Below are 18,514 nucleotides of genomic sequence, written 5' to 3' on the forward strand. Positions count from 1 at the left end.
TGGCATTACGTTTTGTGATCTACATGATCAAATGCTGCTGAGAGGTTTAGTACTAGGAGAAGAGAGAGTTTCCCGGCATCATTGGCTTCATGTATTTGATTTTTTAAATCCAGGAGGACAGTTTCTGTTACATGTTTAGGGCAGAGGCCAGATTGGTGGGGACTGAGGAAGAGATTGTCTTCCAAAAATGTTTGGATTTGAGTGTAAACCACTCTGTCAAGGATGTTCAGAAGGAACGGGACAGTGGTGGTGGGTCAGTAATTTGTGTGGATGGTAGGATCCAGCAAAGTTTTCTTTGGCAAAAGGGTAATCCATGATTTTTTGAGGGTGAGAGGGACGATGTTTGCCATGAAGGACTTGTTGACTATAGCAATGATAAGTGGGATTAGAGGGTTTATACATTTTTTGACCAGTGTGGTGGGGCAGATGTCCCATTTACACTGGGACAGTTTGAGGCTCTTTACGATATAGGACAAGTCAGGCTCGGAATTGAAGTAAAAGATGTGTGTTGGTAGGCGATGTGATGGGGAGTTTTGTGTAGCGTTGTTGGTGATAATGGGTTTCATTATAAGTTTGACGGCCTGGAAGTAGGGGTGCCGGTAAACTCACTGGCGCCCATTTTTCCGGACCAGCAAACTACGGGTTTGCCTGCCGGAGCCGCTGTACCCGACAGATCTGACCCAGGTCTGGCAGGATTACTGCCAGACACGTAATGAGGCCCACTGTCTTTAATTTTGGATCGCAGTTGAGAGATTTTACCACTGAGTGCATCTTGGATGCTGCTGCACCAAGTGTTGTCTTTGGTGACAGATGAAGGGGGGACAATAGGCAATTCTAGTTCGCAGAGGATACTGAATTACTGAATAGTTCTCATGTGCTTGAGGAGGCTTCTGAGATCCTACTATTGTGGGATGCTGCTTTGGTTGTTAGGACAGCTAGTTTATATTTTGAGAATTGGTCTCGTTAGCTGTGTTGGGGTCCTTCTGCCAGGCTGCTTCTGCAGCTTGGTTTTCTGCAGCTTAGGGCATGGAGATGGGTAGTAAACCAAGTGTTGTTGTGGTTGGAGTTCTTAGCTGTTGGTGGCTTGTGTGGAGCTAGGGATTAAACAGCAGTAGCTAGTAAGGAATTGTAGTGATTCACTAAGGAGTAAATGTTACTTGGGATGTGAGTGACAAGCAGTGGGAGAAGGTGGTCGCTCGTTAGGTTGTGGGTGCTTAGCGCTAATGTTGGTGGTTAGAGCAAGGGGATTTTGGTGTATTTCTTTGGCGTAGGGATAGTAAAGGATATGCAGTTTTGGTCAGTCCAGGGCCACGGTATGTTGGTGACTACTGATACGTTGCAGTTGTGATCTAGTAGCAAGTTTAGCGTATGGCCTTGGGAATGTGTGAGATTAAGTATCTGCTGAGTGCAGCTGAGGGTGGAGGTGGCTTTGGCTGGGGATAGGGCTTCGAAATGTATGGGTCATTGAAGCCTAGGTAGAGGTCTCCTAGAACAATAATCTGAGTTGTGGGCTTGAGGTTAGCAGTGATGACTTCGGAAAGATCGTCCTTCAAAGGTGGCAGATGAGCATGGAGGACTGTATAGCAGGAGGAATGCTATTGAGGATTTTGGTGAGCTGCTAAAATATGTTACTAAGGATTTACAGTGTGGGATAGGTATGATGGTAGTCCTACGAAGGGGGATCATGTCCTTGTAAATGAAGGCAACACCACCCCCTTTACTGACTGTCCTGTCATCTCTGAGAATGGCATAGCCAGGGGGAACATTGATGGATAATGTCAGCTCCACAGATGGTTGAGTCAGGTTTCGGTAATGGCCAAGATGTCCATTTTGTTAGTGGTGATGAGATCATGGATGTCGAGGGCATGTGAAACGACTGATCTTTCATTGATCAAGGTGCCGCTGAAGGGAGGGCGAGGCGTGGGCATTCTTTGCATCGGGTTAGATTTGGTTGTTAGTGATGGCTTTTGAGGTATGAGGTAAGCCTGGGTTCAGAGACCCAAGAACGAGTTTTGTTTGAGTATCTTGGCAGGGGGCAAGATCCAGTGGAAGGGTCTGTTGATGTCGTTCAGGGTCTGAGCTGGTGGGTGCAATGTGGTCCTAGGCGTGACATGGTTGCAGGTGTACTGCTGGATGGGGTGCCTGTCAATTCAATAGTTTTTGGGTGCTTGCCATAATTACAACGGTTTTGTGTGGTCTTTTGTTTAGATCGTGTGTAGAGAATCTCTCCCATAGGCGATTGAATCTAAATCACAAAAACTGTGATCGCCAGTAAGCATTTGTGAAATTGCGCAAGTAGTGTGGAGCATACCAAGTGGTTTGTCGAACCTTGGGAAGCAATGATAGTTTTTATTGAACCCTTTGGTTATATTGCTTTCCCTTCACTGGCAGTTTTGAAAAATAAGTTCTTAAAGACACTACTTTGGGTAAAACGAAGCCCCCCAAATAGTCCTCTCTATATGGAGTTTGGGCAAACAACAATACCTGACCAATATAGCACTTCAGCCACTTCTTTATTGGTTACGTATCTGGGCTTACACCCCTCTTGAACAATATAGAATTGTGATCAAAGTTGTATTAAGTTATTTAAGTGTTGGACCACAGCACGCTTTGAACTCAAACAAAATCCTGCTTTTTCAATTGCTCTGGAAGCAATATGGATCACATTACTCCGGACCACACACCTCCCTTGGACACTCTGATTGCTTTAGTTGTTGACTGCTCCTTTTCCTACCTGCCTAACTATAAACACTAATCTCTGCACCAATTGAAATATGCATCATGTTGTGCCTCTCACTGAACGCTCACTACTGTTTTCTTAAATGCTGTTTTAAAACTCAATTTTGATTCTCAAGTCTGCTTTCCAACTGTGCATCCTCCATTGTGTACTGCTTTTTAGTACTCTCTGGGAAAATTCGTAATTAGGTTTGCTTTCCAACTGTGCATCCTCCATTTTGTACTGCTTTTAGTGCTTTCTGGCATCATTCGAATTTAGGTGTGCTTTCCAACTGTGCATCCTCCATTTTGTACTGCATTTAGTGCTTTCTGGCAAAATTCGAATTTAGGTGTGCTTTCCAACTGTGAATCTCCCATTTTGTACTGCTTTAGTGCTTTCTGGCACAATTCGAATTTAGGTGTGGGTTCCAATTGTGCATCCTCCATTTTGTACTGCTGTTAGTGCTTTCTGGCAACATTCGAATTTTAAGTGTGCTTTCCAACTGTGCAACTTCCATTGTGTACTGCTTTTTAGTGCTTCTGGCAAAATTCAAATCTATGTGTGCTTTCCAATTTGTTAACGATCTTTGAATCTGGGCATTTCTAGTTTGTTCATTGATATTGTTTGCTTGCCTGCCTGGTGAGATTCTATTACTACATAGTGCCTCTAACCCTCCCCCCTGCTATCCTCCAAACCCCCCTTTTTGTTTCTGCCCCCATGGTGCTCTTCGCCTCCTCTATTTCAATTGCTTCTCTGTCACCTATCCTCCTTCTCTCATGAAGTCTGGAAGGAAGACATTTAAAAAGGCACACCTGAGATCCAACCCTGGTCTGCCCATTGCTGATACATACATCAATGCTTTCTCCAGACAGATTATGACAGACATTCTCTTTGCTGTTCCTTCTTCTGACTGATGAACTCCCCATATGGTTTTGGTCCTCTCCCCTTTTTCTTTCTCACCCATTACTGGAGGCACCCGATGGGAAGTGCTCTTGGCTCACTTTGCATCATCCAAATGCCCCATTGATGTCTATCACAATGGCACTGTGTACCAAAAAGATGGATGTCCCCCTTCATCGTGGACATGGTGGAAGCAAAGAGACCAAAACACAAGGCGGGGTTATATCTCACGGAACAACAGAGATAATTATATATAAATAGAAGACTTCTACTGGTGAATAGGAAGGTGGACCAGGTCAGGAAAACGTAGAGACTGTGTTGTTCCCTGAGACATAACCCCCCTTGTATCACAATGGCACTGTCATGGCACAGGGCTCTCAGCCTAACCTCCTCCTTCTTGACAGGTGTCTTCCATCTCTTATCAACTTCCCCCCTATCCTGCCACCCCTGCATCCCTCATCTCCCTTCACCCCGCAGTGGTGGCTTCCCACCACTGTGCCCCCCCTCACAAATCATTAAAAGGGGCAACCAGCTTCACTTAGCTACCATCAATTTTCGCTCTGCTATCAAACACTCCTCTGACATCTGCCTCCTCCTTGACAACCTTGAAGTCCTTGCTCTCACCGAGAAGTAGGTCAAGGCCAGCTCAGTCACTGTTTTTGACATTCTTCTCCCTGAGGGCTGCAGGTTCCTGTCCAACCCAAGTCCCTCCTGGCCTGGTGGCGGAGTGGCTCTGATCTTCCCTGAGTGGGTTCCTGCCTCCATCATCCCCACTCAAATCTACTCATCCTTTGAAATCCTAGTCTGCAGGCTGCCTGTCTTGCCTACCTTCTCTCTTACTCTCGCTACCATCTAGAGGCCCTCTGGATCAACCTCCCTCTTCCTCTTAGAATGAGCGGACGTGTCCTCCTCTCCCCATGCCTCCTCCCCCAAACTTGTATTCCTTGGGGACTTTAACATCCATCTCGACTCTCCACATGTGGCTACTGTACTCTTTCACAACTTCTGCAACTCTCTTTCCCTCACTATCCTTCCCTCTGGCCCAACCCACTCTGCCGGAAACACCTTGGATGCTCTCAACTCAACAGACATCCCACTCTCCAATCCTCTTACTGCCCCTCTCTCCTGGCCTGACCACTCTCTCCTCTCTTCCCAACTTGACCTCCCCTGACAACTAATGATACCTCTGCTTTTTCCTCCTCCTTCTTCCCTCCTCTGCCCCTTCATTTGACTCTCCTTCTGACTCTGTTCTAGCTAACCTCCATCTCTCTATCTCTAACACCCTGGACATCTTTGCCCCTGTCATGAGGATCCCCATAAAGCCTGCCACCAAAAGCAATTCTTGGTAGGACTCCGACTTGACAGCTTTGAAACGCAAGTGCAAAGCTGCAGAGCGGAAGTGGCAGGCATCTATCTCATTCTCTGACAAACTGGGCTGCCGCCTACAACAAAGGAAATCTCGTTTCACCATCTGCTCCAAGAAGAGGGCTCATGCTGAAGCCGACATCTCTGGAGTCACCAATAAGACAGCTGAACTTTATAAAATCTGCAAGGAACTTGCCAATCCTACTGCAGTCTCTGCCTCCCTCACAGGCCTTCTGCACTGCACTAGCCACCCACTTCCCCAACAAAACTCTGACATCCTGACCTCTCTATCATTTGATCCCCCGAACCCTGTCTTCTCTTGCCTCCTTTGGCCTCCTTTCCCCCATACTTTCCTCCTTCTCTCCCATTGCACCAGATCAGATCTCTAGAGTTGTCTGCTCTATGAAAGTCTCCTCTAAACAGGTGCTCCCCCAGAACCATCAAGGACAACTTTGCCTCTCTCGCCCCAGACTTGGCTGACCTCTGCAACCACTCCTTTGCCACAAGCTCCTTCCCACAACCCCTTAAGCACTCTTTTGTGCATCCTCTCTTAAAAAAGCTGTCTGCTGACCCTTCATACCTGGCTGCCTATCACCTTATCTTCATCATGCCTTTTTTGGGCAAACCCATGGAGAAGCTGGTCAGTCCCCAACTGACCCTCCACACTGAAATGGCTGGCTGCCCCCATGACCACTAGTCCGGTTTCAGGGCATCCAGAGGCACTGAAACTGCCCTCCTGAACACCCGTGAAGACCTGCTCTCTAACCTAGACTCAAACACTCCCCCTGTTCTGATCCTACTCAATCTTTATTCTGCCTTTGACACAGTCAACCACTCCATCCTCATAAACCATCTCCATGATACCCTAGGCATCACAGACCAGGCATTGGTGTGACTGACCTTCCTTACAACCAGATCCTCCCAGTGCAAATGGGTCCTTTTCTCTCCTCCACCTCACTCGCTACCTGTGGTGTCCCTCTGGGCTATATCCTACCGCCATGGCTCTTCAACATCTACCTGACCCCTCCGGCTCAGTTGACCTCCACCTTCTCCCCTCATTTCCAGTGTTATTCAGACGACAAACAGTTCTCCTTCAAGCTGCCATCCTCTAACTCCTCCCTCTCCTCTCTCATACCTGACTGCCTGACTGCTATTCAGGCATGGTGCTCTGCCAATGATCTATGCCTTAATTCCAGTAAGATAGAGTTCCTTCTCATTGGGGCACCTGCTCCTTCTCCCCCCCACTCTCTGGCCAGCCTCCCTGGGTCCCCTTCCCTCACCTAATTTGTGAGGCAAAAAACCTTGGGATTATTCTTGACTCCTCTCTCTCTTTCTCTCCACACATCACAGACCTTGCCAAGAAGTCCAACTTTCAGCTCCACCTCCTCTAGGGTATTCTACCTTTCCTCATCAGAAGTTCAACGTCTCCAGAGCCCTGGTTCTCTCTAGGATGGACTACTGGAACAGCCTCTTCCACAATCTGCCTCTTTCCTCCCTGCGCCCCCTTCAACTAATCCAGAACAGGACTGCGAGACTTGTCCTGAAGCCCAGCGATTGCATCTCTTTAGCCCTAAAATCTCTCCACTGGCTCCCGGTGACTGCAAGGATCCAATTCAAGACACTTTGCATCTTCCACAGGGCTGTCTGGAGCCTGGGACCTCTCTACATCCAGATTTTCCTCCCTAAATACCTCCTTGCCAGAGTCCTTCGGTCCTCTGGCTCCAACTCTCTGCAGGTCAAACCTTTCTCCAAGCAGAGAGTGGGAGGTAGATCCCTTTCCTCAGCTGGTTCCTCCCTCTGGAATGGCCTCCCTGCCCCCCTTAAATTCCTGAAACTTCTCAAGACTTTCCTTTTCTCTGCTTCCTTCCCTTTCGCCCTCCCATGCTAACGTTCCCTCTGCCGCTACAACTGGTGCCCGGTCCCATCAGAGTCATACAGGGGACAGACCACCTCCTACCAAACCCCCCAGCATCCCTTGCCAGCATTTGCCCTCTGGTTCCCTTCCCCAGACTAGCCCTAACCTGGTCCACACTGTCCACCACACTTACCCTCCCTTCGCCTTCTCTTTCCCCTGGCACTTGGCATCTTGCCCCCCCTGCACTTGCCCACCCTCTCCCTTTGGGCACCTCTCTCCTACACTTCTCCCTCTACATCCCCCACACGCACACCTTTTTGCAGTTGCACGGTAGGATTGTCACAAGGCCAATATAACTGTTGTTTTATTTCTTTCGTATGCCCCCCGCCAACATGTCTGTGGCACCTGGAAACACTTGCGTATAGGGGCCATATAAATGTCCAATAAATAAATAAATACATACAATATGATATATATGGGCTGCTATTAGGGACATAGCCACTCCTACCGACCTTCGTGCTGGCTAAAAATGTACACCTGCATTTTAGAATCTTTCCTTCACATTTCACACCTTGAACTATGGTCCTCCGAAGGGTGTTCATCCCCACAGTGCTTGGAATCCATGCCAATGGCAGTAGGCGCTATGCAAATGCCATAAAGCATAACATAACAGTCCTTGTTCTTGAGGTATTCTACCTCACAGAGTCAGATAATGGAATCAAGAGCAACCGCTCTGGGTAAAGGATGTCCTCGTTCTTCATGCACTCCCCATTATTATAGCAAGACAATGCAATTAATTCATTTGTAAGGGAGGGCAGGGAAGGACTGTAAAGACTGTTAGCACTCTTAGGACCTTGGAGTAAATCATATATATATATATATATATATATATATATATATATATATACATATATATATGAAAAAACAAGGAAAGGTGCGCACTCTAATTCTCTGCATAACCTTCCAGGCCACTGGTGTACTCCTCCGACCGGTTTCTGTGCCAATACACGTCATCAGGGAGGCTGGGTGGACTTGCAGCTCACCGCAGGTGCAGGTGATAAAAATCTGCTGCAAGGGCTACTGGTAGATGAAGTCATCTGGTCAGCAGAGAAAACGCTCACGCCCAATCCCACAGTTGAGAAAGGGGGGGGGAGTGTAGCCTCAAGTGAGGCACTCCAAAGCCGGGCATATATAACCCTGGTGCGCACCTTGTCAGGTCTTGAGGATTCCACCCCTCAAGGTCCTGCGAAAAATGAAAAAACAAGGAAAGGTGCGCACTCCAATTCTCTGCATAACCTTCCAGGCCACTGGTGTACTCCTCCGACCGGTTTCTGTGCCAATACACGTCATCAGGGAGGCTGGGTGGACTTGCAGCTCACCGCAGGTGCAGGTGATAAAAATCTGCTGCAAGGGCTACTGGTAGATGAAGTCATCTGGTCAGCAGAGAAAACGCTCACGCCCAATCCTACAGTTGAGAAAGGGGGGGAGTGTAGCCTCAAGTGAGGCACTCCAAAGCCGGGCATATATAACCCTGGTGCGCACCTTGTCAGGTCTTGAGGATTCCACCCCTCAAGGTCCTGCGAAAAATGAAAAAACAAGGAAAGGTGCGCACTCCAATTCTCTGCATAACCTTCCAGGCCACTGGTGTACTCCTCCGATCGGTTTCTGTGCCAATACACGTCATCAGGGAGGCTGGGTGGACTTGCAGCTCACCGCAGGTGCAGATGATAAAAATCTGCTGCAAGGGCTACTGGTAGATGAAGTCATCTGGTCAGCAGAGAAAACGCTCACGCCCAATCCCACAGTTGAGAAAGGGGGGGGAGTGTAGCCTCAAGTGAGGCACTCCAAAGCCGGGCATATATAACCCTGGTGCGCACCTTGTCAGGTCTTGAGGATTCCACCCCTCAAGGTCCTGCGAAAAATGAAAAAACAAGGAAAGGTGCACACTCCAATTCTCTGCATAACCTTCCAGGCCACTGGTGTACTCCTCCAACCGGTTTCTGTGCCAATACACGTCATCAGGGAGGCTGGGTGGACTTGCAGCTCACCGCAGGTGCAGGTGATAAAAATCTGCTGCAAGGGCTACTGGTAGATGAAGTCATCTGGTCAGCAGAGAAAACGCTCACGCCCAATCCCACAGTTGAGAAAGGGGGGGAGTGTAGCCTCAAGTGAGGCACTCCAAAGCCAGGCATATATAACCCTGGTGCGCACCTTGTCAGGTCTTGAGGATTCCACCCCTCAAGGTCCTGCGAAAAATGAAAAAACAAGGAAAGGTGCGCACTCCAATTCTCTGCATAACCTTCCAGGCCACTGGTGTACTCCTCCGACCGGTTTCTGTGCCAATACACGTCATCAGGGAGGCTGGGTGGACTTGCAGCTCACCGCAGGTGCAGGTGATAAAAATCTGCTGCAAGGGCTACTGGTAGATGAAGTCATCTGGTCAGCAGAGAAAACGCTCACGCCCAATCCCACAGTTGAGAAAGGGGGGGAGTGTAGCCTCAAGTGAGGCACTCCAAAGCCGGGCATATATAACCCTGTTGCGCACCTTGTCAGGTCTTGAGGATTCCACCCCTCAAGGTCCTGCGAAAAATGAAAAAACAAGGAAAGGTGCGCACTCCAATTCTCTGCATAACCTTCCAGGCCACTGGTGTACTCCTCCGACCCGTTTCTGTGCCAATACACGTCATCAGGGAGGCTGGGTGGACTTGCAGCTCACCGCAGGTGCAGGTGATAAAAATCTGCTGCAAGGGCTACTGGTAGATGAAGTCATCTGGTCAGCAGAGAAAACGCTCACGCCCAATCCCACAGTTGAGAAAGGGGGGGAGTGTAGCCTCAAGTGAGGCACTCCAAAGCCGGGCATATATAACCCTGGTGCGCACCTTGTCAGGTCTTGAGGATTCCACCCCTCAAGGTCCTGCGAAAAATGAAAAAACAAGGAAAGGTGCGCACTCCAATTCTCTGCATAACCTTCCAGGCCACTGGTGTACTCCTCCGACCGGTTTCTGTGCCAATACACGTCATCAGGGAGGCTGGGTGGACTTGCAGCTCACCGCAGGTGCAGATGATAAAAATCTGCTGCAAGGGCTACTGGTAGATGAAGTCATCTGGTCAGCAGAGAAAACGCTCACGCCCAATCCCACAGTTGAGAAAGGGGGGGAGTGTAGCCTCAAGTGAGGCACTCCAAAGCCGGGCATATATAACCCTGGTGCGCACCTTGTCAGGTCTTGAGGATTCCACCCCTCAAGGTCCTGCGAAAAATGAAAAAACAAGGAAAGGTGCACACTCCAATTCTCTGCATAACCTTCCAGGCCACTGGTGTACTCCTCCGACCGGTTTCTGTGCCAATACACGTCATCAGGGAGGCTGGGTGGACTTGCAGCTCACCGCAGGTGCAGGTGATAAAAATCTGCTGCAAGGGCTACTGGTAGATGAAGTCATCTGGTCAGCAGAGAAAACGCTCACGCCCAATCCCACAGTTGAGAAACGGGGGGAGTGTAGCCTCAAGTGAGGCACTCCAAAGCCAGGCATATATAACCCAGGTGCGCACCTTGTCAGGTCTTGAGGATTCTACCCCTCAAGGTCCTGCGAAAAATGAAAAAACAAGGAAAGGTGCGCACTCCAATTCTCTGCATAACCTTCCAGGCCACTGGTGTACTCCTCCGACCGGTTTCTGTGCCAATACACGTCATCAGGGAGGCTGGGTGGACTTGCAGCTCACCGCAGGTGCAGGTGATAAAAATCTGCTGCAAGGGCTACTGGTAGATGAAGTCATCTGGTCAGCAGAGAAAACGCTCACGCCCAATCCCACAGTTGAGAAAGGGGGGGAGTGTAGCCTCAAGTGAGGCACTCCAAAGCCGGGCATATATAACCCTGGTGCGTACCTTGTCAGGTCTTGAGGATTCCACCCCTCAAGGTCCTGCGAAAAATGAAAAAACAAGGAAAGGTGCGCACTCCAATTCTCTGCATAACCTTCCAGGCCACTGGTGTACTCCTCCGACTGGTTTCTGTGCCAATACACGTCCTCAGGGAGGCTGGGTGGACTTGCAGCTATATATATATATATATATATAATTTAGGATGTAGAAATCTTTAACATCAGGGGTAGGTGAGAAACATTACTCAGAAACATATATGCTACAAAATGATATAATCTCTATATTTATTGACTTGTTAGAATGAAGTGTTTCTTGTTAGAAGAACTCATCAACAGAACTAACAGTTGAAATAAGGTCTCCATTCTTCAATTGTGTTTAATGAAAATATTAGCTGAACACCTATTGGCCATATTGCAGATAGCTGCCAAACCTACTTCTCGCCATTTACCTCAAAAGGCTGCCATTGATTGAGTTGATCATCCTTAAAATGCTCCCATAAGCTCCACAATGTTTCCACATTACTCTTAAGGATCTATCGACATGAATTGACTGTCTTCTTCCTTTTAGTTGCATCAACATAACCCCTCAAAAGAGAATCACTTCATAAAATCTGCTGATTGATTTATGAAGATTTGAAGAGTTCTGGCCTCCTTCAAAGTATTCCACATGTCTTGTTCTTTGGAAGAAGGGTTAGAAATGAATTCTGGAAAAAACGATTCCTTGAATGCATTAGGGACACTGAATGAACCACCATACCAGGCCTGAGTCTCAAGTAAAGATCTTGCACTTAAAGGATTCCTAATTTGCAAGTACTCTGGGCCACAGTGATAGCTAGTAGGAAAACAGCCTTGCATAGCAAAACTAAAAAGATCTACTTCCCTGACGGCTAAGGAGGAGGCTGTTGCAGTTTCAGAGGAGGTGAAACAGAGGGATATCTGCCAGGAATTCAATTGTCTAGCCTCTTCTAAAAATGAAGCACTTGGGGTTCCAAGTTGGGGTGAGCAATGTAACAAAACAAACAGGTTTCAAGGGGAGCACACCTACTGTCACACTGTGACAGAACAATTTTCCAGTGTTTAGAATCGAATTCCTGAATTGAAGGATGGAAGGATCCGTGAATAGAACCAGACACGCCATTTGACAAGCCTGATGCCAGAAAAGCTCCCAGTTCAGTTTCCATGATATTAGAGGGAACCGTTTTTGTTTTTTTTTACAATGTAAGGGGACGGTCACAACTAGAATTGAAATAGTAATACAGATAACTATAATATTTATGTGGGGAATTATAATTATTCAATGCATTTTTGATACCTATTTCATATATTTACCATTCTGAAACCAGATTGCCATTTCGGATTTTAGGGCAATTCAAAATTAGTTTTTACACAGTATTATGAGATTTACATGCGTGTTTTGTCCCTTCTTTAGTCCTAGCAGAACTGTGCCTTCATCAGGTCCACTCTTTGTTTTTGAGGGTCATATATATGAGCTAGGATGGTTCTGTAAAGAAAAGATGGGTGGATAAAAGAATTGCACTGAGCCACACTTTATTAAGACCACCATAATCCATTTGAGGGTTGGACGATTGACCACCTTCTGTGCTATCCGATTCAATAACACTAAAACCAGTGGAATGTCTGGAATGCCATCTTTTAGAGAGTTAGAGCCTATATTTTCCCTTGACACTGTAAGGCACGGTAAGGTTCATGTATTACTAGGACAGGTCAAGCACAGAAACATGCATGACAACCTCATGCAGCTTTGTAAAAATGTAAAAAAATGTTATTTCCCTAAAATTCGAAATTGGCTGTAGTAATTAATCTATTGGCTGGATAGAAAAGGGTGCTATCCTAATGAAAGTATACCCAAATTGCACTAAGTTATGAAGGAGTGGGGAGTGTCTGTATGAAGGATGGTGTGAAATTGTGGAGATGTGAATGATCATTATTTTTTTAGTCTATTTGTTACAAACTATCTATATCATTATTCGACTATTTGTACTTCTTGTGAATGTGATATATTACAGTAGTTTCCATTTGCAAATAAATAACTTGATTTTGAATTGAAACACAATTAATTTGTATGTACACTTTTAATACATGAACTCTCTGTTATTATAGGTTGAGTACATCTGTTTTCTGAGCATTAAATATGAGAACTAGGTAAACATTTTTGCAATCAATAATTCAATACAGGAATATTACCATTCGTTGTAACTGGGGACACATGGAATTTGAAAGGGGAAGGAACTCTGGTAGATAACATGCTGGGTTGTTGCTCAAGGATAGGAGGAGCAACTAGGACATCAAGGGCCAAAAAGAGCAATTAATAAGACTTTTGCTTCTTAATTCTGGATTTTCTAAGTACTTCTGGGAGTAGATGAAATTGGGGAATGGCATAAAGGAAGCCCCAAGGTCAATTGACTGACAAGAGGAACACTATCCAAACAATCCTCTCTTCGACTAGGAAACAGCACCAAGTGCTCAGGAAGTTGGGACTCTCTGTGGCAAAAATAACAATGCATGGACATCCCTAACAAGCCATAATATCCTGAAGCACCTGGAGACTCAGATACAGGTTGGCTGATGATGGGATGTTTTTGACTTAGACAGGCCAAATGAATGTTGTTGCATCCTGGCCTATAAGTCACTGACACTGATGTGTGGTGTTTGTCCACCCATAGATGGATATGAAGAATGTCCTTTGAAAAAGAGCAGCATTGTTTTCCTCTCTGTGTGATTACATAGGCTTTGCCCACATCGCTGTTTGTTCTCACTGAAGCTATGCAACCATCAACATAGTTCTTCAATTCGCAAAGGGGTTAGCATAAGGCTGACAGTTCATTCCAAATTAATCTGGAGACTGGCTAGGGTCACCCCCCCATTCCGACAAGCACCAATTCCAAATCATGAATATCTTGAAGGAAACTGGAATCATGCCCTTGAATTTCTGGGTTAAATGAGACCCATGCTGGTGAAGCTGTCATATGAGTGGCTTTAGGCAGAGGCAGAGGCAGAACCAAGGGATAGTGGGTGTACATGTCATGAGAGCCAGCAATTTTAAGGAGGACCAGGTTTCATCCTCCTTGCTTAGAAGGATCAACTGAACTTCCCTCATTTGCTGACCTCTAGAGGTGGCAGAAAAACTCTTCATAGATTTGTCAGGACAGAAGTCTGATACATTTGAGACATTGTAGCAGATTTAACATCTTGTGGCTGGTAAGAAAATGTTATTCTTTGAGGGTTTTGCAGGCTCTTTCGGAATTTATGAAAGCTGGTGCAATGATTCTGCTTTGACCAGTCAGTCATCCAGTTAGGAAACTTCAGAGTCATTCCTAAAATGGAGTCAAGCCGCAATTGAAGCCAATCTCTTTCAGAAGACCGGTGGAGATGAGACTAAGTCATCTCTGCGATAACCTAGCCATCATCCAGTCCTGGATGTCGACTGCCTACGTGAAACGTAACCCCCCAAAACCAAATTCATCCTCATCGGTCGAACAACAACTTGTCCACCAATGGCTCAATGATATGCACCTAAAAGGATTTGGTCTACAACGCTCGGATTCAGCAAAATCCTTAGGGTTCACCATTGTCAGCATCTTGTCCTTCAGGCAACAGATAGCCAGAAATGCTCAAATCTTCACCCTTCGTATAGTCAAACCCTTCAACACACCACAGGACTTCCATCTGCAGTGCAGGATCTTGTGGTCTCACGTATCACTGGGGTAAATGCCCTATTGATATGGCTCCCAGCTGCTCCCCTGGCTCCCCTAAAACTATTCCCCACTGCTGCAGCATGCCTCATGACAGGTATGTGGAAATTTGAACAAATCACCCCCATCCACTGCAAAGTACACTGGCTTCCTCATCCGGGCCAGGGTACTGTTCAAGACTGCATGTATCATCTACAAAGTGGTCCTCCTCCACCTCTCTGCGGGTGAACCGCTTTCACAAACAGAGATTTGGGGGTAGATCTCTATCCTCTGTAAGACCCGCCCTCTGGAACAGCCTCCCTGCCTTGAGCCAGAGCACCTTAAGTTCTGGCAACTTCTCAAGGCCTTCCTCTTCTCTTCCTCCTTCTCTCTCCCTCTTCCCTGCTAACCACCTTTTTTTTCTCCACCCTACGTCCTTCTTCTCCTCCCTAACTCTGTTCAGTTTTGCTGACTGGTTGCCTGGTTCACCTCAGAGCGTTACAGGTCCCCGTTCCCCCACCAGTCTTTGCACTTGCCTCCGAGCCACTGCTCTATGTTCAGCATTACTGCACTTTCAGTTTACGCTCCACGAGTGAGGCAACCTCTCTGCACTTAACCCAGGGCCTTGTTGGAATGGGAGCGTTTGTCCACACCACCCTCTCTCTCCTCGCATCTCCATCCATTCGCATGCATGACCTAAATGTGCTAGGACTATTAATGTTCGTCTTTCTTGTCCACCCTTCCACCCCACAACTGTAACACTTCATGCACTTGCACTAGGAGAATTGCCGTCAGGCCTAGTATGCTAGTCTTATTCTGTTTAGATTAATTCGGAAACTTCAAGGCCTAAGAATGATGACTTTATTCCCTTGTTCCCCTCCTGCCTTGAAGCGCTTTAAAGCACTACCCCTGTGTATAAGCCCTCTATAAGTAAACAATTACAATTAAGATTACATGAGTAGCCCACCAACATACCTGTGGGCAAAGCTTCACATACCTGGTGGCACATGCTCTTCGCGTAGAAAATCAACCATCAAGCTGGAATCATAACTCTCCTGCAAAGAGAGGACCTCCAAACACCCTCTGGAACTTGATCCTTGTATCCGCTTGGAATGACCCCACAATTTCCCAATGCGACTAAGCTCTCAAAACATTGCCTTTTTAGCAATACCTGACCAAGGACTAATCCCGATGGACAAACAGACTTACACATAGACTGCACTTCACAGTACTGTGCTACAGTTAAGATGCCAGCCCGATTGTGGTTACTCACACCCTGTGCAGTGCTTCGCTTCTCGCGAACTAGGTCTACGCTTTAAACAACAAAATAAACTGAAAGTGCAAAGCAGATTTATTTTTAGGTTATACTGCAAACATATTACAAAAACAGTCTGATTTATTTTTGCCATAGTACAAATGTTTTTACATAAAAGGGATTGGGACAAATCGTGTTTTTACCGTAACTATTACGCTCATGAATTAGTGATAACTGGTGGCAATATTTCTGACCAATATACAATTAATAATCAGTAACAAGGAAATGATGCATTCAGAAAATACAATTTTTACTGATGTGCATTGTGTGTTTTTCTATTTTTTGAAACCTTGCAGCAAGGTTTGGTAAAAGGGTAATGAACAAGGGTGCAGATTTTTGGAAACTCAGTTTTGTTTTTAAAGAAGAATTAGAATACTTTTGACCCAGAAATTGATTTGTATTGTGGGTATAGTAAAAAGAAGGGTATTGTAGATGTACGGAGGTTTCTCCATACGTTATTTAGGTGTTTGTATGTTTTTCAGAGCGGATTTCTCACTTAGATTTTAGTCGATTTGCTTGGTAAAATATTTATAGCCTACATTTTCACAGTTAAAAAGATCAATTGACGTTTTTCACTATCCCCCTTAACAGATGTGACATTTTCACATGGCTTAGTAGTCAACATTGATGTCGGTCTAAAACTGACAGATTTTGATGTGAAACTCTCACATTCTCTTTCCATGTGGACGTGAAACTATGACATATGACTATGACTAATACTATTAACGTCATATTTACATGCTACTGCTAACATGCAAAGCACAATCTACCTCAGGCAAATGACTGAACAGCATAATCTACAGTGATGTCAACAATTTATGCTAAGGCTCTGTTTATATTTCATAGGAACTCAAGAAAACTATGAATAAGATTCGTGATCGGACAACTCGAATTCCTGTCTGTCCGCTGAAGAGGAAAAGTCACTGGGAAACAGTTCGAGGAATTGTTCAAATTGGAAAAGGTATATTTTCTTTTCTCTCAACACATGATTACCTGAAGATTTTTAAGATACACTCTTCTGTTATTATGACAGGAAATCAGATACATTCTGAGGCCTAGTGCTACTGTGTGTTCTCATTTGTGCCAACATGTATAAGGAAATGGAAGAGGTTGGGGAATGGAGACAAGCTAAATTAAGATGGGCCTTTTCAATAACAAAAGTCCAATTGACTCATTCGGTTCTCCCTCTGTCAACTCATTGGGCCTTATTATGACTGTGCCGGTCCGGTAACAGCACTGTTGTTACCGGACCGGCACAGTACAACTCTGAGGGCGGGTGGCGACCTGCCCGCCAGAGTCAGACCTGGCGGGCGGAACGGCACACGCCACAGAGTTTCACAGAAACACCGGCACCGTTCTTAACGGTGCTGGTGCTCCATGTCCTGGGGACTCCATGGGACTGGGGAGTTAAGAAATTACCGGTGCCTGACTTCTCGGGCACCGGGGTCGTAATACCCTGGTGTTAGCGGGAAGTCAGGTGGCAGTAATTTCTTTCAGGTCTGGCGGCAACCCGCCAGTATTACCGGCAAGGTTACTGCCAGACCCGTAATGAGGCCCATTTTCTTTCAGGTCATGAATTTCGGAAAGTGGGATTGTATGAAAATTGTAATCTGTCATCTGCAGTTTTCTTGGTAAAAACATCTTTAATAAAGTATTACAGTACTTTGGATTTGACAGAGTGTTGAATGAACCTAGATAAAACACATATAATGAAAATGCATAAAGTGGAAACAAAACAACAAGACCATCCTTAACATATACCCAATTAGACGGAACCCTCTGTGCATAAAAGAAGAGAACAATCCGTATAACATTGAATTACATAGCCTAAGGAAATGTGTGAAATGTCATCAAAAGCCTTATTCATCATCATTTGCTTTTACTTGACACTAGGACATAAAAGGAATCGTCCAAAATGAAAGAGTTCAAAAGCCTGAATGCGTGATTTGGACGAATTTCGGCCGTTTGAAAATTCTGAATGGCCGAAAAGTTCGACCAAATCACACATTCGGTACTGGGGGCTGCAGGGGTGTCCCCCACACCCTTACTCACTATATTTTGAGCAGGGATTGCGGGGGTGTCCCTGCAGCTGGTCTAAAAAAGTAAGGACCCTGCAGCGCCGGTTCCCGATCACGGAAGTGAAAGGGAACAGGCGTTGCAGGGACACAGCGAGTCGGGCAGCAAGGTAAGTAGGGGGTGGGGGTGTGGTGAGGGTGTGGGTAGGGTTTTATGAGTGGGGGCGGGGTCCAAGGCAGAAATGTTCAGGGGAGAAAAGACCAAAGGTTATTTCGGAAAAATAATCTTCGGTCTTTTCTCCCTCGAACATTTCTAGCTCGGGCTAGACACAGAGAAAAATTTACAAAAGACAACAATTTACTTTTATTTAGCGAATTGGCTTGAACATCAAACCTTTCAGTCATCAGTATAAAGGAAAAAATAAATTATACATATTTCCTATAAAATGCACATTTCATAACAACAGCTTTTTGAAAAAAAATATTTACAAAAAAAAAAAAGTAGTAACATTTAATTAAAACCGAAAGCCCAGCATAATTTCTCTCTAGACGGCCTATCAGATTCCATAAGCCAATAATCAATGTCTAGTGAGGTTGTTACCTCCTGTAGCCCAAATTGAAAACACATTTTAAATCAATTAGTTTGCCTAACCAATTCTTTTTAAGAAGCGCATGAACTGCAAACGTTGTTCCGAACCTGTGGACACTTCCTAATTGTGCCCACATTGAGATGCCATTATATGAGGTAAAAACACTTGGATCTGGCCCAAACAAATAGCTCC

The 18,514-nt window shown here is 45.8% G+C and overlaps 1 protein-coding gene across 2 annotated transcripts in view; it reads left to right on the top strand.

Moving 5' to 3' along the window:
- Nucleotides 1-18,514, top strand: part of LOC138491587 (guanylate cyclase soluble subunit beta-2-like) — a 707,294-nt gene that overhangs the window by 277,740 nt on the left and 411,040 nt on the right. For both annotated transcript variants that reach the window (XM_069618174.1, XM_069618173.1), the window contains exon 7: nt 16,564-16,678. In XM_069618174.1, the coding sequence (XP_069474275.1) occupies nt 16,564-16,678 (115 nt within the window). The remainder of the gene's footprint in view (nt 1-16,563; nt 16,679-18,514) is intronic.

This window comes from Ambystoma mexicanum, chromosome 10 (genome assembly GCF_040938575.1).
Source record: "Ambystoma mexicanum isolate Mex_15411 chromosome 10, UKY_AmexF1_1, whole genome shotgun sequence".
Lineage (NCBI taxonomy): Eukaryota > Metazoa > Chordata > Amphibia > Caudata > Ambystomatidae > Ambystoma > Ambystoma mexicanum.